Below are 18,150 nucleotides of genomic sequence, written 5' to 3' on the forward strand. Positions count from 1 at the left end.
AGGCCCCTGACTGAAGGCCAGGCTAACTGAAGAGGAGAGTGCAGAGCCTGGGCATCCCAGGGTTTCACCATGCTCTAGACATTTTGGAGTCAGGTCAGCTTTCAAAGGATTCTGTTTTCCTCCCACCCCAGCAGATCACAGCTGTACACATCTGTGTTGTCTCCTGGCTGCCTTTATAGGCACTGGCTGGGGCCTGTCCTGGCCTGTGGCACTGGCGAGAGACGAGGTGGCTGGAGCTGGAGTCATCAGGAGGCCAGGGGGAGGAGCATGGAGGTGTCAGGCCCAGCACAGACCCATGGGAGCAGGGCCTGGCCTTGGCCTGGCAGCCATAGCCAGCTGTTGCCTCTGTTTGTCATGCCCTCCTTTGGGAGGCTGTTCCCACCCCTGCCCCCTGGGCCCAGACTGCCGCGAGGGGTCTGGAAAAGTTTGGTGAACTTTGTGTTGGGAGCCTGCTGTGGCAGGAGCGGTGGAGAGTAGTTGGGCTCTGCTGTTGGCTAGCTGGGGGTCCACTGTGGAGCCCCTAGCTCTGAGCTGCCTGTTTCCCTCCATGTTTGACCAGAGAGAGAGAGAGAAATTGGACCGGGTCGGAAGAGTCACGACGGGCTCTTATGAACACCAGGTGTGTGTGTTACCAAAGCTGTCATGCAGCTTCTGGGAGTTTTCAAGGCTGACAAGGCTGGGCAGGGAGCCCTTTCCGGACTAGAGAGGAGAGAAACAGGTGGTGGTTTGGAAGGTTCTGGGAGGGACAGCATGAGGCTAGTCATTCTGTCTAGGTGGCTCTGGGGAGGGGAGCATGAGTACACAGCCATGGGGAAAGCTTGGGGAGCACCCGACTTGGAACCAGGGACTTTGACTCAGGTCTGGGAGAGGGAGGGCACAGTGAGCTCAGCCTTCAGACTGAACTGCTGAGCCTTTGCTCCCCCATTCACTTCCTGAGGTACTGCTGCGGGTCATGAGAGGGCTGGGGCCAGGCAGGGGTGTGTGGATGGTTGGAGCAGATGGTCCCCACTGACTTGAGCAGCTCATGCCCAGCTGAAGGACCGTATTGTCTCTGTGCTTTTGTAGGGTGGACCCATGTTAGGGTGCAGGTGAGGTTGGAGGTGGGCAGGGCAGGTAGGTCACTTCTTCTCCTGATCCTGGACCAGTAATGCCATGAGGGGCCAGCAGCTGCTGGGCTCTCAGGAAGTTCTGTGTCCCATGTCTGGACCTGCAATCAATCCTCCCCACACTCTCTTGCAGCTCTTTATTTATTTATTTCCTTTACTGGTTCTGGAGAGAGAGGAAGGGAGAAGGAGAGAGATAGAGAAACATCGATGGGAGAGAACATCGATTGGCTGCCTCCTGCATGCCCCTCATTGGGGATCAGGCCCACAACCTGGGCATGTGCCCTGACCGGGAATTGAACTGGCGATCTCTTGGTGCCTGGGTCGATGCTCAACCACTGAGCCACACTGGCTGGGCTCTTGCAGCTCTTAACAGGTCTCTCAGCCCGTTTTCCCAGCCATTCTCTCATTTGTTTTAAATAAGCTTTACCTTTATTACCCAGTGTCAGAGTAGAAAAATCAGAAAGTACAGAGAAACAAAGAGGAGAAAATAAAAAATTACCTATAATCTCATCACTTGGTGATAACTCACATTAACATCTTGGTCTATATCCTTCCAGACTTTTCTCTTGAGACACTTTCATGAACTAAATTAAGATTGTAGCTTGAACTTGCAACCTGTTCTTTTCATTCCTGTTTCTGAGATGTCTTTTCATTTCAGTCAATATGGTGTGTGTATGTATGTATATATATATGTGTGTTTATATTTATATACATATTTATATATATGTGTGTGTATATATATAAATCCTCACCTGAGCCCTGGCCGGTTTGGCTCAGTGGTTGGAGCGTCGGCCTGTGGACCAGAGAGTCCCAGGTTCAGTTCCCGCTAGGGGCCTGTACTAAAAAAAAAAAAAAAATTTAAGTCCTCACCCGAGGATATTTTTTCATTTATGTCCAGATAGAGTGGTAGGGAGGGAGAGAGAGAAAGAGAGAAACATTAATGCGAGAGACACACATCAATTGGCTGCCTCCTGCACGACCCTGACCAGGGCCAGGGACCAAACCGCAACTGAGATATGTGCCCTTGATTGGAATCAAACCCAAGACTTTTTGGTCCATGGGCCGATGCTCTAACTGCTGAGCAAAACCAGCCAGAGCAATATATGATATATATATATATATATTTTTTATCCTCACCCGAGGATATTTTTCCATTTTTTTTTTTTGTACAGATAGAGTGGGAGGGAGAGAGAGGAAAGGAAAGGAGAGAGAAACATCGACGTGAAGGGACACATCGAGTGGCTGCCACCCGCACAACCAACCAGGGCCGGGGACAAACTGCAACCGAAGTACGTGCCCTTAGCGGGAACCGAACCCGGGTCTCTCCGGACCGCAGGCCGACACTCTAACCGCTGAGCCAAACTGGCCAGGGCCAATATATGATATTTTTAATGGCCATTTAACACTGCACCTTAGAGATGTCCTGTAATTTATTCAACAAATCCCCTGTTGTGAGCCAGAGGTTGTTTCCAGTGTTTTGTTATGTAAACAATACCACCCTTGTTGCCCATTTGTTGCATGCTTAAGTGCTTCCCTGGGAGGGAGCTCTCCATGAGGATGCCTCATGTGCATTGTTGGAAGTTTTGCCTGTTAATGATGTTGAGGTTGGTGATGTTGATGTTGGTGATGCTGAGGTTGAGGTTGATGATGTTGAGGTTGATGATGCTGATGTTGGTGATATCGAGGTTGAGGTTGATGATATTGAGGGTGATATTGATGTTGATGATGTTGAGGTTGATGATGTTGGTGATATTGAGGTTGATGATGTTGAGGTTGATGACGATGATGTTGAGGATGATGCTAATGATGTTGAGGTTGGTGACGTTGATGTTGGTGATGCTGAGGTTGAGGTTGATGATGAGGTTGGTGATTTTGATGTTGATGATGTTGAGAGAGAGAGAGAGAGCACTGAATCCTAACCACTAGACCACCAGGGAGCATTTGATGATGATGTTGAGGTTGATGATGTTGGTGATGTTGAGGTTGATGATGCTGGCGATGTTGAGGTTGATGATGTTGAGGTTGATGATGTTGATGATGTTGATGATGTTCAGGTTGGTGATGTTGATATTGGTGATGTTGAAGTTGATGATGTTGATGTGGATGATGTTGATGTTGATTTCAGGGGCCTGATACTTTCATTGGACCCTTGATCTTCTGAAAGCTCACTCCGTCTGGACTTCCCTGGCCTTGTTTTGTGACATTCATGACTAGAATGTCCTTCTGCATCCTGTTTCCATCCAGATCCTTTACATCCAAGCCTGACTTCCCTCAGCATGTTCCCTGGTTCTTCCTCAGGTCACTTACTTCTCCCAGTCTGGAAGACCTGCTTCTGTGTGGCCTGATCCAGTAACCTAGAACCCTTAGTCCCTACCTGGTGTGGAAGATTAACCCCTTCCTTTCTTATTTTTGCCAGAGGAGTGTAAACTCGAATGGGTCAGGGGCTCCGTCTATATCTCTCTATTTCTACAACCCCCGGAATGCCAGCAGTGGCTGGGCACATAGTAGACACTTAGTGACATGTGGTAGGCAGCACACCTGCCCCCATCTCCTGCTACAGGGTGAGCTGGCGCTCTCTGGGCCTCAGACTTGGATCTGTACATATGGTGGAGGTGAGGGGTAGTCTAGGTCGCTTCCTGTCCTGGCTTTTCCCACTCCCTCCTTGACCACATGCCCTCTCACCCCTCAGGTCTTGGGTCTGAGATTGCCGGCTGACTATGGGCACAACGGCCAGCACCGCCCAGCAGACGGTCTCAGCCAGTGCCCCCTTCGAGGGCCTCCAGGGCAGCAGCACGATGGATGGGCGGCACTCACTCAGTGTGCACTCCTTCCAGAGCACGGGCTTGCACAACAGCAAGGCCAAGTCCATCATCCCCAACAAGGTGGCCCCCGTCGTGATCACGTGAGTAGCGGGGGAACGTGACCATGTACCTGGAAGACAGGGCCATAGAAGCTGCCTGGGGTGGTGGTGGCGTAGAATACTTAGTGTCTGGAAGAAGATCCTGAAGCCCAGAGAGATTGGGCAGTTTATCTGGAATCACAATAAGCAGGTGGCAGAGACTCTGTCGTGGGCTCTAGCTTATGTCACTTACTGTGACCACAGTGCTAGGGAATGTGGAGGAAGAGGACTGGCTGGGGGAGGGGGTACTCTTTTGAAAATAATTTTTGGCTGAACATTTTCAAAGGAAGTTTATATACTTAGATGCATGAAATTAAGATTTTTTTCCCCCCCACAACCAGTAATTATGGTTGGAAACTGAGGTTAACACCAGGCCATTGAAGAGCCTCGGGCTGAAAAAGCTGGAAGCTGTTGGTCGACTGTCCTAATTAGGTCCTTCGGGGACATTCCTGGAGGAGGCTGAGGGTTTGTTCTGGTGTCATATTTTGAGAGAGACCTGGGTATCCAGAGGAGGGGGGTCAGGAAGGGACCCTGAAACTCTGTCTGCCCTGCGGGGCACAATGAAGGAGTTGGTATTGGGGAGCCCTGAGGCCAGAGAGAAGGAAGGGGCATTCGATCCGTCTCCTGGGGAGTCGGAAAGCCTTGTCTTGCATTGAATCTACCCACTGTGCTCCCCTGTCTCTGGACACAGGAAGTAGGGCATGATGAGCTGGGAATTAAATATATCCCACACATAGAAGTCTGGCAGCGACCTAGCAGATGGACTTTCTGTGTAAGGAAACCCGAAGGTGGGAATGATAAATTTGGCCTGCTTGCTTTGGGGCCTGACAGAATCATCGCAATCATAATACATTACTGTGTTCATGATGAGGGGAGGAAAGGACATGTTATATAAAAGAAACTTGATATATAGTCTCTCTACTAGAGACGATAAAACTAGGTTTGGGCCTTGAGGGCAGTGTTAGAGTTAAGTGTCCGGTCTTGCTCTGTGACCTTGGGCAAATCCTATTCCCTCTCTGGGCCTCAATTTCCTTATTAGGATATGTGGGGATGACATTCAAAGTATTTAGCTCTGTGCTGTGGCTCAGAGCAGTCGCCGGCCTGCTGTACAGATGTGCCGTAATGGGATTGTGCGTGCCTCTGGGAGCCAGCCCTGAGCGCAGCCCTGTTTGGGGTGGAAGGGACCTTAGAGGTCATCCAACACAGGCGTCGGCACATTGTATCTTGTGGGCTAAATCTAGCCTAGCATCTGTTTTTGTCAATAAAGTTTTATTGGGATATTGCCATTCTCATTCATTTATGTGTTATCTGTGTTATATGCTTAACACGACCACTGCAGAGGCGAGGGATTGCAACAGAGACTTTGTATGGCCCACAAAGTCCAAAATATTTACCATCTGGTTCTTGATATTAAAGGTTTGCCAACTCCTGATCCAATAATACCTTTTAGGTCAGATGTGAAAACTGACGTAGATACATGAACTGAGTTTCGAGGAGGTAGAGAGATTTGCCCACCACGGGCCCTGCGGGGAGATGGGGCCGCTGCAGCAGGAACCCGCATCTCCTGAGTCCTCCTCCGGTGCTCCCTGCCGCCCATCCCACCACCCTGCCTTTCTTAGAGGCTCTTTTATAAAGATCACCAGCTTTGGGAGGCTGTGTCTTCTTCAGTGTTAGAATCAGCACAGAAGCTTTTTATGTCTTGATCTGCAGAAACCTGGATTTGTAACTGGGTTTTATTTGAAATGGCCCTGTGTGGAGGTAGAACTACCTCTAGTAATAATGATTTTATTAATAAGCGCTTACTGTCCTCAGGGCTAAGCACTTACATTCATTAATGCTTTGATTTCTCACAGCAGCCCTAAGAGCTTAGGAATCACTGGAATCGAAGCAACAGATAGTTTAACTCCAAAGTCACGGAGTTACAAAGCAGTGGAGGTGGATTCATGCCCAGGCCACACGTCCTTGAAGCCTGTGTCCTGATCCACTTTACTGTGCTGTAGGATTATCAGGCTGGAAGTTGTGTCCAGAGACAGTTTGATGGAGGGGACCATCCAGGACCAGAGTAACTCCAGAATAGAGGCTTTATTCAAGATAGAAGCTCTCTCACACAAAAGTCCAGGAGATGCACCAGGCTTCATGATCAGCCAAATTCCTCTTCTCTTGTTGCTCTGCCATCATCATCTGCTTCCTGCCATCACTTCCGGATGTTAGCCAGGGAGGAAGAGAGAAAAGTAGAAGGCACACACTCTCCCTTTAAGGGAATGGCTCAGAAGTCACTTCTCACATCCCATTGGCCAGAACACAATCACATGACCACACTAGCTGCAAGGGAGGCTGGCAAATGTAGTTTTCATATGGACAGTCCAGTCCCCATTCTAGGGTTCTATTGCTGACAGGGGAGAGTGGATATTGTGGTACAATGGGCTATCTCTACCACAAATGGGTAACCACTTGGGTGGGGTGTGGTGGCCCTGCTATGGGTTCTGGTGAGGATGGAGTAGACGTTGGCTGTGCAGGTTGCCTGATTCGGTGTCCATCTGCCCCCTGCAGGTACAACTGCAAGGAGGAGTTCCAGATCCATGATGAGTTGCTCAAGGCCCATTACACGCTGGGCCGGCTCTCGGATGCCACCCCTGAGCACTACCTGGTGCAGGTGAGGTCAGGCCCTGCTCTTTCCTCCTGCTTCCAGCTTCTCCCCACCCCTCCTGTCGTCCTTCCTCACAGGTTCTCTCCCTAATCTCTTCTGCTTTCCCCACTGTCCTCCTCTGTTTTAGTGCCTCATCCCACTCTCGCAGTCCCAGTTCCACTTCTCCTCACCCCTGGTTTCCTGGGACCCTCCCTACCCCTCCCCTGCCTGGCCCCAGCATGCCCACACCAGGGAGAATATAGATGAGCACAGGGGTCCCTAGGCCCCAGACTGCTTCCCCTAGGCTGGGGATCTCCCTTCCCCTCTCTTTTGAAGTTTCAAAACTTCTCTGGCTTAGCTGTTTTGTGTCTTAAATATCCCCTAGAAAATAAAGTCTACACAGATGACTTTATCTGTCTTGTTTACTGCTGTAGCCCCAGGCCTCAGAACAATGCTCGGGCACAAAGTAGGTCCTCAGTGAACAGTCAGTGAGTGAATACTGACAACTGAACTGTATGTACGGAAAGAGTAGCTGGGATTTCTGGCATCTGGAAGAACTGGTCCCACTTGTCTGTCAGCAGTGTAGGCGCTGGTCAAAGGGTGGACAAGATGGCCTCAGGGTTCCTTTTTGTCCAAGAATGAGCTCTTCTATTTCCCCTGCTCTCCCCTGATCTCCGAGTACCGTTTCCTCCTTTCTCCACAGTCACGGCATTCTGTTATTCCAGGTGGGGGGGAGGGACCTGCCCGTCCTCAGAAGACCTAGCAAGGGGCCAGTGCAGTCTTCCTCTAGGTGATTCCTGTGGCCCAGCTGTGATCCCTCTCCATACCCACCCTCCGCCTCCCAGGGAGTTGTGAGCCCACCCAGTGCCAGTCTGTTTCCGGCCCTGAGGTGCCTCTCCCTGCTCTCCTTCAAGGCGGGGCTCAGATGGCGCCTTCTCAGATTGCCATTCAGGAGAGCTGTCTTTGCTCCCACTCTGGGACCCCCTTCCGGGGATCACAGATGGTCATGTGTTTTGTCTGTTTTCTCTGTGAGCCTGCAGACAATTTGAGGACCTTGTCCCCTACCCCATCTCCCTGATCCCTATCCCCTGGGGCCTGGGATGGAGCCCTGAGTCATCTCAGTGACCCCCCCGTGGCTCTTCCACTGCCAGGGACGCTACTTCCTGGTGCGGGATGTGGCCGAGAAGATGGACCTGCTGGGCACCGTGCGGAGCTGTGGGGCCCCCAACTTCCGGCCAGTGCGGGGCGGGCTCGCCGTGTTTGGCATGGGGCAGCCCAGCCTCTCGGGGTTCAAGCAGGTCCTCCAGAAACTCCAGAAGGACGGACACAAGGTAAGCATGACCGTTTAGGCGGGGCTAACCCTCCGAATCTGGGGAAAGGGGCTCCCGGGAGAGACAACTTCAGAGCCTTTGGAGGGCGCTGGTCACACGGGGGGCGGGCGGCTGGCGAGCGGACGAGGCCCTGCCAGGCCTCGACACCACCGCGGTCTTGGTGGTCGGCGGGGTTGGAAATTTTGAGCAAATGTTTATTGCATTGTCCTGTATGGACGTGGGCGCCTCGAGGAAGTGAGGAGGGTGACAGGGTGACAAGAGGGGCCAGGTCACAACGATCGCAGCGAACACCTAGAGCCTCACGTCCGGCCTCTGAGGTGGGGCAGTTCTCCCATCCATAGACGAGGAAACAGATCCAGGGAGGGTAAGCGACACAGCTCATGAGAGGTGTCCCCAGACCCAAACCCAGACATCTGGGTTCCAAGTCCCTGCTTCCAGTGGCTCTTCTCTCCTGCCTGCTGTCCAGGCGGGGCTTGGTCTCCAGGACAGACGCCGAGGGCCCGCTGTGTTTCAGGGTCGTGGCAGGCTCCCCACGTCTGACGGAGGATCTGAGTGGACCGGAGTGGGATGGGTGTTAGCTGGGGGCAGATCCCATCTCCCCAGCCGGACTGTGGGCTCCTCCGGGGTGTCCACTATCTCGCTCCGTCTGCACGACACACCGTGAATGAATGACTGCACTTTGGCGGGCATTCGTTTTTCAACGGATGTTATCACGTGTGTGACTTATCCAGTGCTCTGTGCTGGGAACTGTGGAGACATGGAAGTGACCAGGATATGATTCTACCTGTGAGGACCCTGTAATCCACTAAGGAGAAAATACGTGTTCATTGATAACGTTACCACAAAGCGGGAATTAACATTATGAGGTTCAGATGAAGGACTGAGAGGAGGGAGGGGCAGGAGCAGGTGCATTTGGTCTGAGCCTTGCTTCTTGGGTAGGATTCAGGTCTCAGGGCATGTGGGGCGATGAGCCCTTGGGGAGGGGACCGGTCCGTGCCGACAGTGGCGATGACTTCCTCCCCGCTCGGGCTCCCGGCAGGAGTGCATCGTGTTCTGTGTGCGAGAGGAGCCCGTGCTGTTTCTGCGTGCTGGTGAGGACTTCGTGCCCTACACGCCTCGAGACAAGCAGAGCCTTCACGAGAACCTCCAGGGCCTCGGACCTGGGGTCCAGGTGGAGAGCTTAGAGCTTGCCATCCGAAAAGAGGTGAGGCCACTGGGGTGGGTGGGGGTCCCCTCCCTGGTCGGCCTTGGGCAGCCGAGTTGAGACCCCAGCCCACAGCTCAGCTTTGCCCTCACTGGCTCCTGCTCACCCACTTGCCTGCCTGCGCCTGGCTCTGAGGAGCTCCCTGCAGCCCGCGGAAGGACTTCCTGTTCCCAGCTCCGTCTGCCTCTGCCTCTCCACCTGCCGTTCCTCTCCACACTCAGCGTCCGTCCTTAGAGGTCTGGGGAGGGCAAAGAGCACTAGACTAGGAGTCTAAGACTAGTTCAGCCCCCGCGAGCTCTGAGGCCGGGGGTGAGACCCTTCTCTCGTGGTTACTGAGGTTCCTCTGCCCTCCCCCTCAAGGTTTGTCAGTGTCTCTGAGACCGACGACACCACAGAGTAAGGGGATCACTGTGCCCCCTGAGACTTCCTCGGGCAGGGACCGAGGCTGCACTGGCCACTGGCCGTCTCCCCATCTCCCTTTCAGGCCTCTAGCTCCCGGCTGACTGAGTCTTGCCCTGCCCTTCACTCTGGTGGCTTAGCTCACTCCTGCTGCCCGCTGGGCAGAGCGCTTCCTGCCTGACCCCAGTGCATAGGTAGCTGCCCTCAGGACGCCCAGGTCATAGCACCCGGCCATGTAGTTTCCCCTGGGGGATAAGCAGCCTGTCTGTGGCCTCTGTGTGGCCTAGTCCCTCCAGAGCCCAGCCAGGAAGGCCAGGAGGGACCTGAAGATCCATCATGGCCCTCTGGCCCCCCCACACCTCCATTTAGATCCATGACTTTGCCCAGCTGAGCGGGAACACGTACCACGTGTACCACAACGTCGAGGACCTGCGGGGCGAGCCCCACGCCGTGGCCATCCGGGGCGAGGACGACGTGCATGTGACCGAGGGGGTGTATAAGCGGCCCCTGTTCTTGCAGCCCACGTACAGGTACCGAGGGCCAGGCCTGCACAGGACCCCGGGTGCTGGGCCTCAGCCTCGCCAGCTGCAGGGTGGAGGGATGCCCAGGTATGTGGCCTGCCTGATGGGCTGCTCCCCCTCACCCGGCAGGTACCACCGCCTGCCCCTGCCAGAGCAGGGGGCTCCCCTGGAAGCCCAGTTTGATGCCTTTGTCAGTGTCATCCGGGTGAGTGGGGCAGGAGGGCTGTTGGGAGCACTGGAGGGGAGCAAGGGCCCGGAGAGTGGAGGTGCTCAGGGTGGGTGCGGCCTCCGGATTTCCTCAGAAAGAGTTCTCCTTCTGCGCTGTGTGGTGTCGAGCACGTTGGGTATGTGTGTGGGTTGTGTGCGTGTGTGTCTGTGTGGGTGTATTTGTCGTTTTCCGATGACAGAGCCCAGCACTGGCTGTCTGGGGACTGGCTTTGGCTGTGACGAGGCTTGTTGTGTGATCCTGTACAAATGTAATCATTTCTTTACTGGAACTAAAAATTCCTGCCCCCTAGACTCTTCTACTGATACTCCCTGAGTCTTGGTGGTGTTTCTTTTTATATTATGGTTTTATTGATTTTTTTAGAGAGAGAGAGAAACATTGGTGTGAGAGAGACATCGATCGGCTGCCTCCTGCACGCCCCCTACTGGGGATCCAGCCCACAACCTGGGCATGTGCCCTGACCAGGAATCGAACTGGGACCTCCCAGTCCACTGAGCCACACCTGCTGAGCTGGCGGTGTTTCTTTCCCAACCCCTTCAGGGGGTCATCTTATTTAATTTGCATCTCATAGGGGTGTTAGATGTGGCCTTGTCCCCCTGAGTAGTTCTCACTTCCAGAGCCAGTGCCTTGGTCTCCCCACGGGTCTGGGAAGGAGGCAGGACCTGGGGGCATGTGGAGCAGATCAGGTCGCAGGGTTTGGCAAAATGGGCTGAGCTGCCTGGCTGTCCCCAGCTTGCTGCAGACTGTGGGGTGGGGGTGGGCCTATGTCATGACCCCTGCCCCTACTTGCTCCTCAGCTGAGGGGTGCCTGGGTCATGCTGTTACATGATATCCACGGTCCTTCCCCAGGAGACCCCCAGCCTGCTGCTGCTCCGAGGTGCCCACGGGCCTCCGCCTGCTCTCCTCTTCAGCTGTCAGACAGGCGTGGGCAGGACCAACCTGGGCATGGTCCTGGGTACTCTCGTCCTGTTCCACCACAGTGGGATTACCTCCAGGCCAGAGTGAGTGGGGTGGGACCCAGTGCCCCACTATGCCGGGGACGCGTCGGGAACTCAGAGGCCAGAGCTAGAAATTGGGCATCTGGGGTTTGCCGTAGACTTGCAGGGTGACCTTTCTGGGCCCCAATTTCCCTAGGGGGGAAATGCCCCTTGCCTCCCCCAACCGATTTGAAAGGAAGACTTGGAGCCTGGAGCCTGGGGCCTCTTGGCGGCCCTATATACGGGCGAGTGTCCCCAGCAGGGCCATCCTAGCGCACTGATGACGCTCCTGCCCCCTCCGTCAGGGCCGGCCCTGCGAAGACCAAGCCTCTGCCCATGGAGCAGCTCCAGGTGATCCAGAGCTTCCTGCACATGGTGCCCCAGGGAAGGAAGATGGTGGAGGAGGTGAGCAAGGTCTGGGCAAGGAGCTGGGGCCGGGGCAGTGCGGAGCATCCACGCCCTTCACGGGCTGGGTCTCTGCCTCCCCGAAACCCCTGCTGTCATTCTTGGCCAATCATTCTCTTCTATCTCCACCATTTCCCCTTGGCCCTGCGCCCTCCTGGCTGCTGTCCCCTCGTCCCTGCCCTGGGCCTGGCACCAGGTGGACAGAGCCATCACTGCCTGTGCTGAGTTGCATGACCTGAAGGAAGTAGTCTTGGAAACCCAGAGGAAGCTGGACCGTGTGCGGCCGGAGAGCCCAGCCCAGGTGAGGCACGGAAGCTGTAGCTTTGGCATGAGCCGCAGCCTCGTTTTGTCAGGCTATTGACTGGTTGCTTCTCCCAGGAGAAGAGCGGTTTTCAGAGGAAGGGAGGCAGGGAGCTGGGTGTGCAGGAAGGACGGATGAGGAAGAGGGGAAGTTTACTTTCCTGACCAGGTCCCCTCGCTGCAGCATAAACAGGATGGAGGTGGGGCTGCTGGCCAGGTGCTGGGGCCTCTGGGCCCAGTACTTCGCAGCCTGCTCATGGCTTCGCCCTCACACAGACCTTGGTGTTTCTGTGGGAGGCTGGGGTTTGGTCCAGCCGCTGCCTCTGGAAGCGTGGTGGGCTCTGGGCTGTGTCAGCAGGCGCGTCCCGACTCCGACAGGGTTCGCAGACAGTGCATGGAAAGAATTTAAAGCCTGCAGAGCCCTTTCTTCTTTAACACTATAAAAACATCATTAAAAGCAGTATTATACTGTGGAAAAATGGAGAAATTAGCGAAGGAAACAGTTGCTCATCGACCCAGCATAGCTGCTGCGCGCTTTGGGCTGGCTCCCCCCATCCTTCGCGTCTGCGGCGGCCTCGTCAGGTGGCCCCAGCACGAGGTTGCATCCTGCTGCTCTGTCTTGTCTCCCCTGGTCGCACCTGGCCGCCCTCACTGCGGTTGCTGGCGTGTCACTGAAGGTCACTGCTGGGTCTGCCATCGTTGGCCTCGTAGGTGGAGAGCGTGGTGGCCTAGCTTCCGGTCCTGGCTCTGCCCTGCACAGGTGTGGATGTGGGCAGCTGCTTAACCGCTCTGTGCCTCAAGTTCCCCACTTGGAAAACGACCCCGCAGAGCTGTGGGCAGGGAACGTCAGCTACGATCCATGGAGCACTTAGAAGGGGGCCTGATGCAGAGCAGGGGTTCCTGGCATGTCCCCGGCATGGTTTATTAACAGGCCCCTTCTTGTTGGACAGTTGTCACCTCCAGTTCCTATCAGTGTAAACACTGTTGTGTCACGCAGCTTTGTGAAAATGAGCTTTCATGCATGTAGAATTCCCTCCTAGTCTGGATTAGGGGGTCGCTCTGTGGCCCGCGGGCCAGGCCCAGCCCACCACCTGCTTTGTGAATAAGTCTCACGGGGGCATGGTCTTGCCTCTTCACCACGCGCTGTCTTTGGCGGAGTTGAGACAGATTGCAGCTGCAAACCTAGAATACTTACTGTTTGGCCTTTTATAGAAATAGAAGTTTGCCAGTCTTTGGTCTAGATTCCCAAAGATGGAATTCAACTTCATCAAAGGGTCTGACCTTTCATTCGGACCTGTACCCATCTCCCTTGCCCTCTGGAGGGTGCTACTGACCCTGTGGGAGAACCCTGATAGCTGACGGCTGAGAGAGGGACCCTCCCTGACAGCGTCTCTGACAGCCCCCACCCAGAGGTGCTGGGCTGGGGTTAGGACCTTTGTTTGGGACCCAGCTCTGTGACGTTGAGCAACTCAGCTCCTGTCTCTGAACCTCAGTTTTCCCTCTGTAAAGTAGGGTAATGACTATGGCCCCTCGGAGCACTGTCATAAGGGCCTTCCTGTTTCCTCGCAGGGAGGGTCACAGACTCGGGAGAGACTGGGTGCACTTGCCGCCCTGGGGTGGCTTTGGAGAACCTCGGGGAGCCGCAACCTTCTGGGCTGACAGCCGGTGGGGAGGCAGACCCTGCACGCACACGGTGGTGCTGCTGCAACCGCCCTAGCTCCCTGCGCCGCGGCCTACCTGCTGCAGGTGGCGCAGGCTAGATGCTGGGAGAACTCCCCGCCTGGCAGAACTGTGTAATGAAGGGGAGATAGATGGTCTACTTGGGGTTTCTGAGAATTAACTCCTGCTCTTCCCGGTGGCGCTGTGTGGCCAGAGCAGCCCGTCTTTACCTCCCCACCTTCTCTCCCTCCCTCCTCTCAGGGAAGCAGCAGCCAGCACAGTGTCCGGCAGAGGGCGCTGCGGGGCCTGGAGCGATACTTCTACCTGGTCCTGTTTAACTACTATCTTCATGAGCAGGTGGGGCCAGGGGACGAGTGGACTCATGCCCCTTCTCCTGGGGCCCCTCCTCCCTCACCACCACAGTGACTGGCGTGGGGTCAATGCCCCCGTGGACCTGGGGGGCAGAGTTCGGGACACATGTGTTGGTTCCAGAGGAAGGCAGGTGTTGAGACGCAAGGAGAGTCCCAGATAGGGGGTGGTCCCTGAGCAGGCAAAGGGAGGCCCCACTTTCCCATGGGCCCCATCTCTGTACCCTTATCCAGGGCATTGGGGCCCAGAAAGATCTTGCTTCGGATGGCCTGGTCCTTGCTCCCCACCAGCCCTGGGCCATCATGGGTGTCTCCTGGGGCTGCCCCACCCTGGGGCAGGCAGGGAGAGGTCAGGGTTTCCCTGTACCCCTGAACTCCCGTCTCTCTGCCTCGGGCTGCAGTACCTGCTGGCCTTTGCCCTCAGTTTCAGTCGCTGGCTGTGTGCCCACCCTGAGCTGTACCGCCTGCCTGTGACACTGAGCTCAGCAGGGCCTGTGGCCCCGGGGGACCTCATCGCCAAGGGCTCCCTGGTGAGTGTGGCTGTCTGTCCGGGGAAGCGGGACTGCGTGGGGGCTGGCCCTCGATTCCTGTGGGGTTCAGGTCAGCATTGCCCTCACCAGAGGCAAGGGGGTGACAGCCTGTGGGGAGGTAGAATCTTCTTGTGAGCACCATGGGGTCATCCGCAGGCCCAGGAAGCAGCCGCTGCTTTGGCCCCACTTCTGGTCCCCCCTCCTCAGTCTCCCACCGAAGTGGTCTGGTCAGGGAGTCGGGAGATCTAGTTCTAGAGTCTTTGCCATCAGCTCCTCGTTGAGCCTCCGTGTCCTTATCTGGAGAGTGGGCACCGCTGGCCTCCTTGCCAGGCAGCAATGAAGCTCTGGGTGCGAAGTGCTGGTCCCACCCTTCTGTTGCCCCCCTCGCGCTAGTTCGGAACCTCCCGTGGCTGCTGTGAGTCCCAGGCTTGCTGCTCTCCCCACAGGGGGCGGATGATCTCATCTCCCCAGACGCACTCAGCACCATCAGGGAGATGGACGTGGCCAACTTCCGGCGGGTGTCCCGAATGCCCATCTATGGCACAGCCCAGCCCAGCGCCAAGGTGACTATCCCAGCAGGACTGGACCCACTTGTGGGGTGGTGGGAGGGGGGGCTGAGCCCTCTGCCGACTGTTCTGTTCCTCCAGGCCCTGGGGAGTATCCTGGCCTACCTGACTGATGCCAAGAGGAAGCTGCGGCAGATCGTTTGGGTCAACCTGAGGGAGGAGGCTGTGCTGGAATGTGATGGGCACACCCACAGCCTGCGGCGGCCTGGGCCCCCCCTGACCACTGACCAACTGGAGGTGAGGCCCTCTGCCTCCGACACACCTCTACCTTGGAGGCCTGGGGAATTGGCCTGGAAGGGGCTTTAGAAGGTCCCATGCTCCTATTGTACAGATGGAGAAACTGAGGCCCCAAGAGGAACAGTGTGGGAACAGTGTCAGGGAGTGGGTGATTCAGGATTCCTGCTATGGCCACCTGCCTGGTTCTGGGTCTGCTTGCTGGCCCCTGAGGCTCAGGACAGGGCAGGTGTGTGTCCAGAAGCCAGGGCTGGTCCTGGCCACAGCAGACTTCAGTCTTTTAGGTCTGGCCGGGAGGCTGCCTCAGTGGCCTGTGTGCCCTCTGTCCCATCCTCCCCTAGAGCCTGGAGACCCAGCTGAAGGCCCACCTGAGTGTGCCTCCCCCAGGCGCAGAGGGCCCCCGGACCCAGACGTGCCTCACCATGCAGGAGGTCTTCAGCCAGCACCGAAGTGCCTGCCCCGGCCTCACCTACCACCGCATCCCCATGCCAGACTTCTGTGCCCCTCGCGAGGAGGTGAGGGGCCGGGCAGGCAGGGCCTCTGGGGGGGGGGGGCTCCCTACTTCCCCTCTGGCCTGGGCCTTGGCTGTGGTCACAGCTCTGCTGAGGGCCTGGATGCTCGTCCCACAGGGTTTTAGGTCTGGCTCCGGTGGTTTGTTCACGTCCCTTCCAGGCCTGGTATTTGCATGCCTGTGTGTGTGCCTGTGTGTGTGCACTGTGTTGTGGGTGTGTGTGGGCGCAAGGCATGTCCATGGTGTTTGTGGTATGTGTCTGTTAGGGGACAGGAGTAGGTATGGATGTCACTGTGGAGTGTGTATATGTGTGTGGAGTGTGTATTTTAATAGGGTCTGATGTATGTTTTATCTTTACTGGGGAACAAGTGGGGAGAGTGTGTCTTTTGGGGAACTGTGTGGTGTGGTGTGTGTATAGGGTTTTGGGGGGAGGGTGTTGTGGGATGCTGTGCATGACTGAGGGTGTTTGTGTGTTTCTGGAATCTGCAGGTTTGTGATGTATGTGTCTTTGTGGATGTCTGTGTAGTGTGTCTTTAAGGGACGTGTGTGATGTGTGTTTGGCACGTATTGTGTGAGGGTCGCTGTGTGTCTGATACATTGGCTTTTTGGGTGCCGGGTCTGTGCGGTGTGTGCAGGGCCTATGACATGCTCCGATGTGACAGGTGGTGATGGGGTTGGATTTCCTGTCTCACTTTGCTGGTGGATCTGGTTGTCTGTGGTTTGTCGCCCCCTGGTGGCTGTGTACTGCAGTGATCTGCTGAGGTCCAGATTCTGCCCTTAGGCTGGAACTTGGGCTGGGTCTATGGGTGACCTGGGGGGTGCAGCTCAGTGGTGTGCGTGCACATGTGCGTGTTTGGCCTGGTGGACAGTGAGCAGCAGGAGCCCCAGGTTTGTGTGTGTGTCTGCTAAAGTGCCCGGTCTCAGTCTTGGGGTGCAGATTATGCCGTACATAGGGCTATTTACATTCCCATGGTCTTGTGTACACTGCAGTGAACTGAGTGTGTGTATACAGGCCGTGAGCCCAGTACAGAGCCTGGCACAGGGTGAGCCTCCCTTTTGGCAGGTGGGCCACCCTGGGAGTCTGTGCAGCCAGGAGCACCCGCGGACTCAGACCTTGGTCTCCCCACGCAGGATTTTGACCGGCTGCTTGAGGTCCTGCGGGCTGCCCTCGCCAAGGACTTGGGCACCGGCTTCGTGTTCAGCTGCCTCAGTGGCCAGGGCCGGACCACGACGGCCATGGTGCTGGCTGTGCTCACCTTCTGGCACATCCGAGTACGTGAGGCCTTGTGTGAGCACAGCTCTCCCAGGCAGAGGGGGCTTGGGCCTGGGGACCCCGGCTATGCCGGGCGGGCGTGGGGGTGGAGAGGATGGCGGAGGGCAGACGGGTTGGCAGACCCCTGGCAGGGGGCTCATGGCACGAGGGAGAGGTACAGCCTGGGCAGGGTGCTCCCATTCCAGCAACTGTCCTCCCTCAGGGCTTCCCGGAGGTGGTCGAGGAGGAACTCGTGAGTGTGCCTGATGCCAAGTTCACCAAGGGGGAGTTCGAGGTGAGCGGGCCCTGCAGCGTACCCTGCGAGTCTTGCTGGCAGGTCTGCAGGGACTTTCAGAGCTGTTAATACTCTTGCCTTCTTTCACCTCATCACACAAGTGCTTCTCTGTTCCCATTTCACAGACGAGCAAACCGAGGCACGGGGCAGGTTGGCTCTGGGGCCCTGGCAGATGACTGTTGGGGATGAAGGACCTGGACTCCCTTCATTCTGCCTAACCCTGTTGCTGGGCTACTGTGTGCCCTGGGGGAGGCCACTGGCCACCATCTTATCTAGGTAGCATTGACAACCCCCTCATAGGCACCTGGGACCCAGCGATGTTTGGTGACCTTGGTGCAGGGCCCTGGCCTGCCCACCCTCACCCCCATCTCAGTTCAGGGCACTGGATGGACAGCCACTAACATTTCCGATGTAGTCACCCATGCATTGCACCTGCCACATTGTACCTTCCCAGACACCTTGCAGGTCGGTGGCAATATCTCCCTCTTACATGTGGGGAACGTGGAGCTCAGAGGTAGCAGGTGGCTGCCTGGTGTCAGCACTGTGGTTGACTCTTATCTGCCTGGCCACATGCCCCTCCCTGCTGTCCCGCCACCTGGCTTCCACGGGCCCCTCCCTGCTGTCCCACCACCTGGCTTCCACGGGCCCCTCCCTGCTGTCCCACCACCTGGCTTCCACGTGCCCCTCCCTGCTGTCCCGCCACCTGGCTTCCACGGGCCCCTCCCTGCTGTCCTGCCACCT

General features: G+C 56.2%; 1 protein-coding gene across 1 annotated transcript in view; it reads left to right on the top strand.

Moving 5' to 3' along the window:
* The window catches only part of PALD1 (phosphatase domain containing paladin 1), a 78,588-nt gene that overhangs the window by 36,682 nt on the left and 23,756 nt on the right, over positions 1-18,150 (top strand). Inside the window, exons 2-17 of the mRNA XM_036265326.1 lie at positions 3,796-4,008; positions 6,556-6,658; positions 7,783-7,962; positions 9,002-9,166; positions 9,935-10,095; positions 10,216-10,291; positions 11,162-11,313; positions 11,595-11,694; positions 11,891-11,995; positions 13,915-14,010; positions 14,423-14,551; positions 14,998-15,114; positions 15,199-15,354; positions 15,693-15,866; positions 16,994-17,134; positions 17,338-17,409. Coding sequence (XP_036121219.1) covers positions 3,824-4,008; positions 6,556-6,658; positions 7,783-7,962; positions 9,002-9,166; positions 9,935-10,095; positions 10,216-10,291; positions 11,162-11,313; positions 11,595-11,694; positions 11,891-11,995; positions 13,915-14,010; positions 14,423-14,551; positions 14,998-15,114; positions 15,199-15,354; positions 15,693-15,866; positions 16,994-17,134; positions 17,338-17,409 — 2,112 coding nt within the window. The 5' untranslated portion in view covers positions 3,796-3,823. The remainder of the gene's footprint in view (positions 1-3,795; positions 4,009-6,555; positions 6,659-7,782; positions 7,963-9,001; positions 9,167-9,934; positions 10,096-10,215; positions 10,292-11,161; positions 11,314-11,594; positions 11,695-11,890; positions 11,996-13,914; positions 14,011-14,422; positions 14,552-14,997; positions 15,115-15,198; positions 15,355-15,692; positions 15,867-16,993; positions 17,135-17,337; positions 17,410-18,150) is intronic.

The sequence above is a fragment of the Molossus molossus genome, unplaced genomic scaffold (assembly GCF_014108415.1).
Source record: "Molossus molossus isolate mMolMol1 unplaced genomic scaffold, mMolMol1.p scaffold_m16_p_17, whole genome shotgun sequence".
Classification (NCBI taxonomy): Eukaryota; Metazoa; Chordata; class Mammalia; order Chiroptera; family Molossidae; genus Molossus; species Molossus molossus.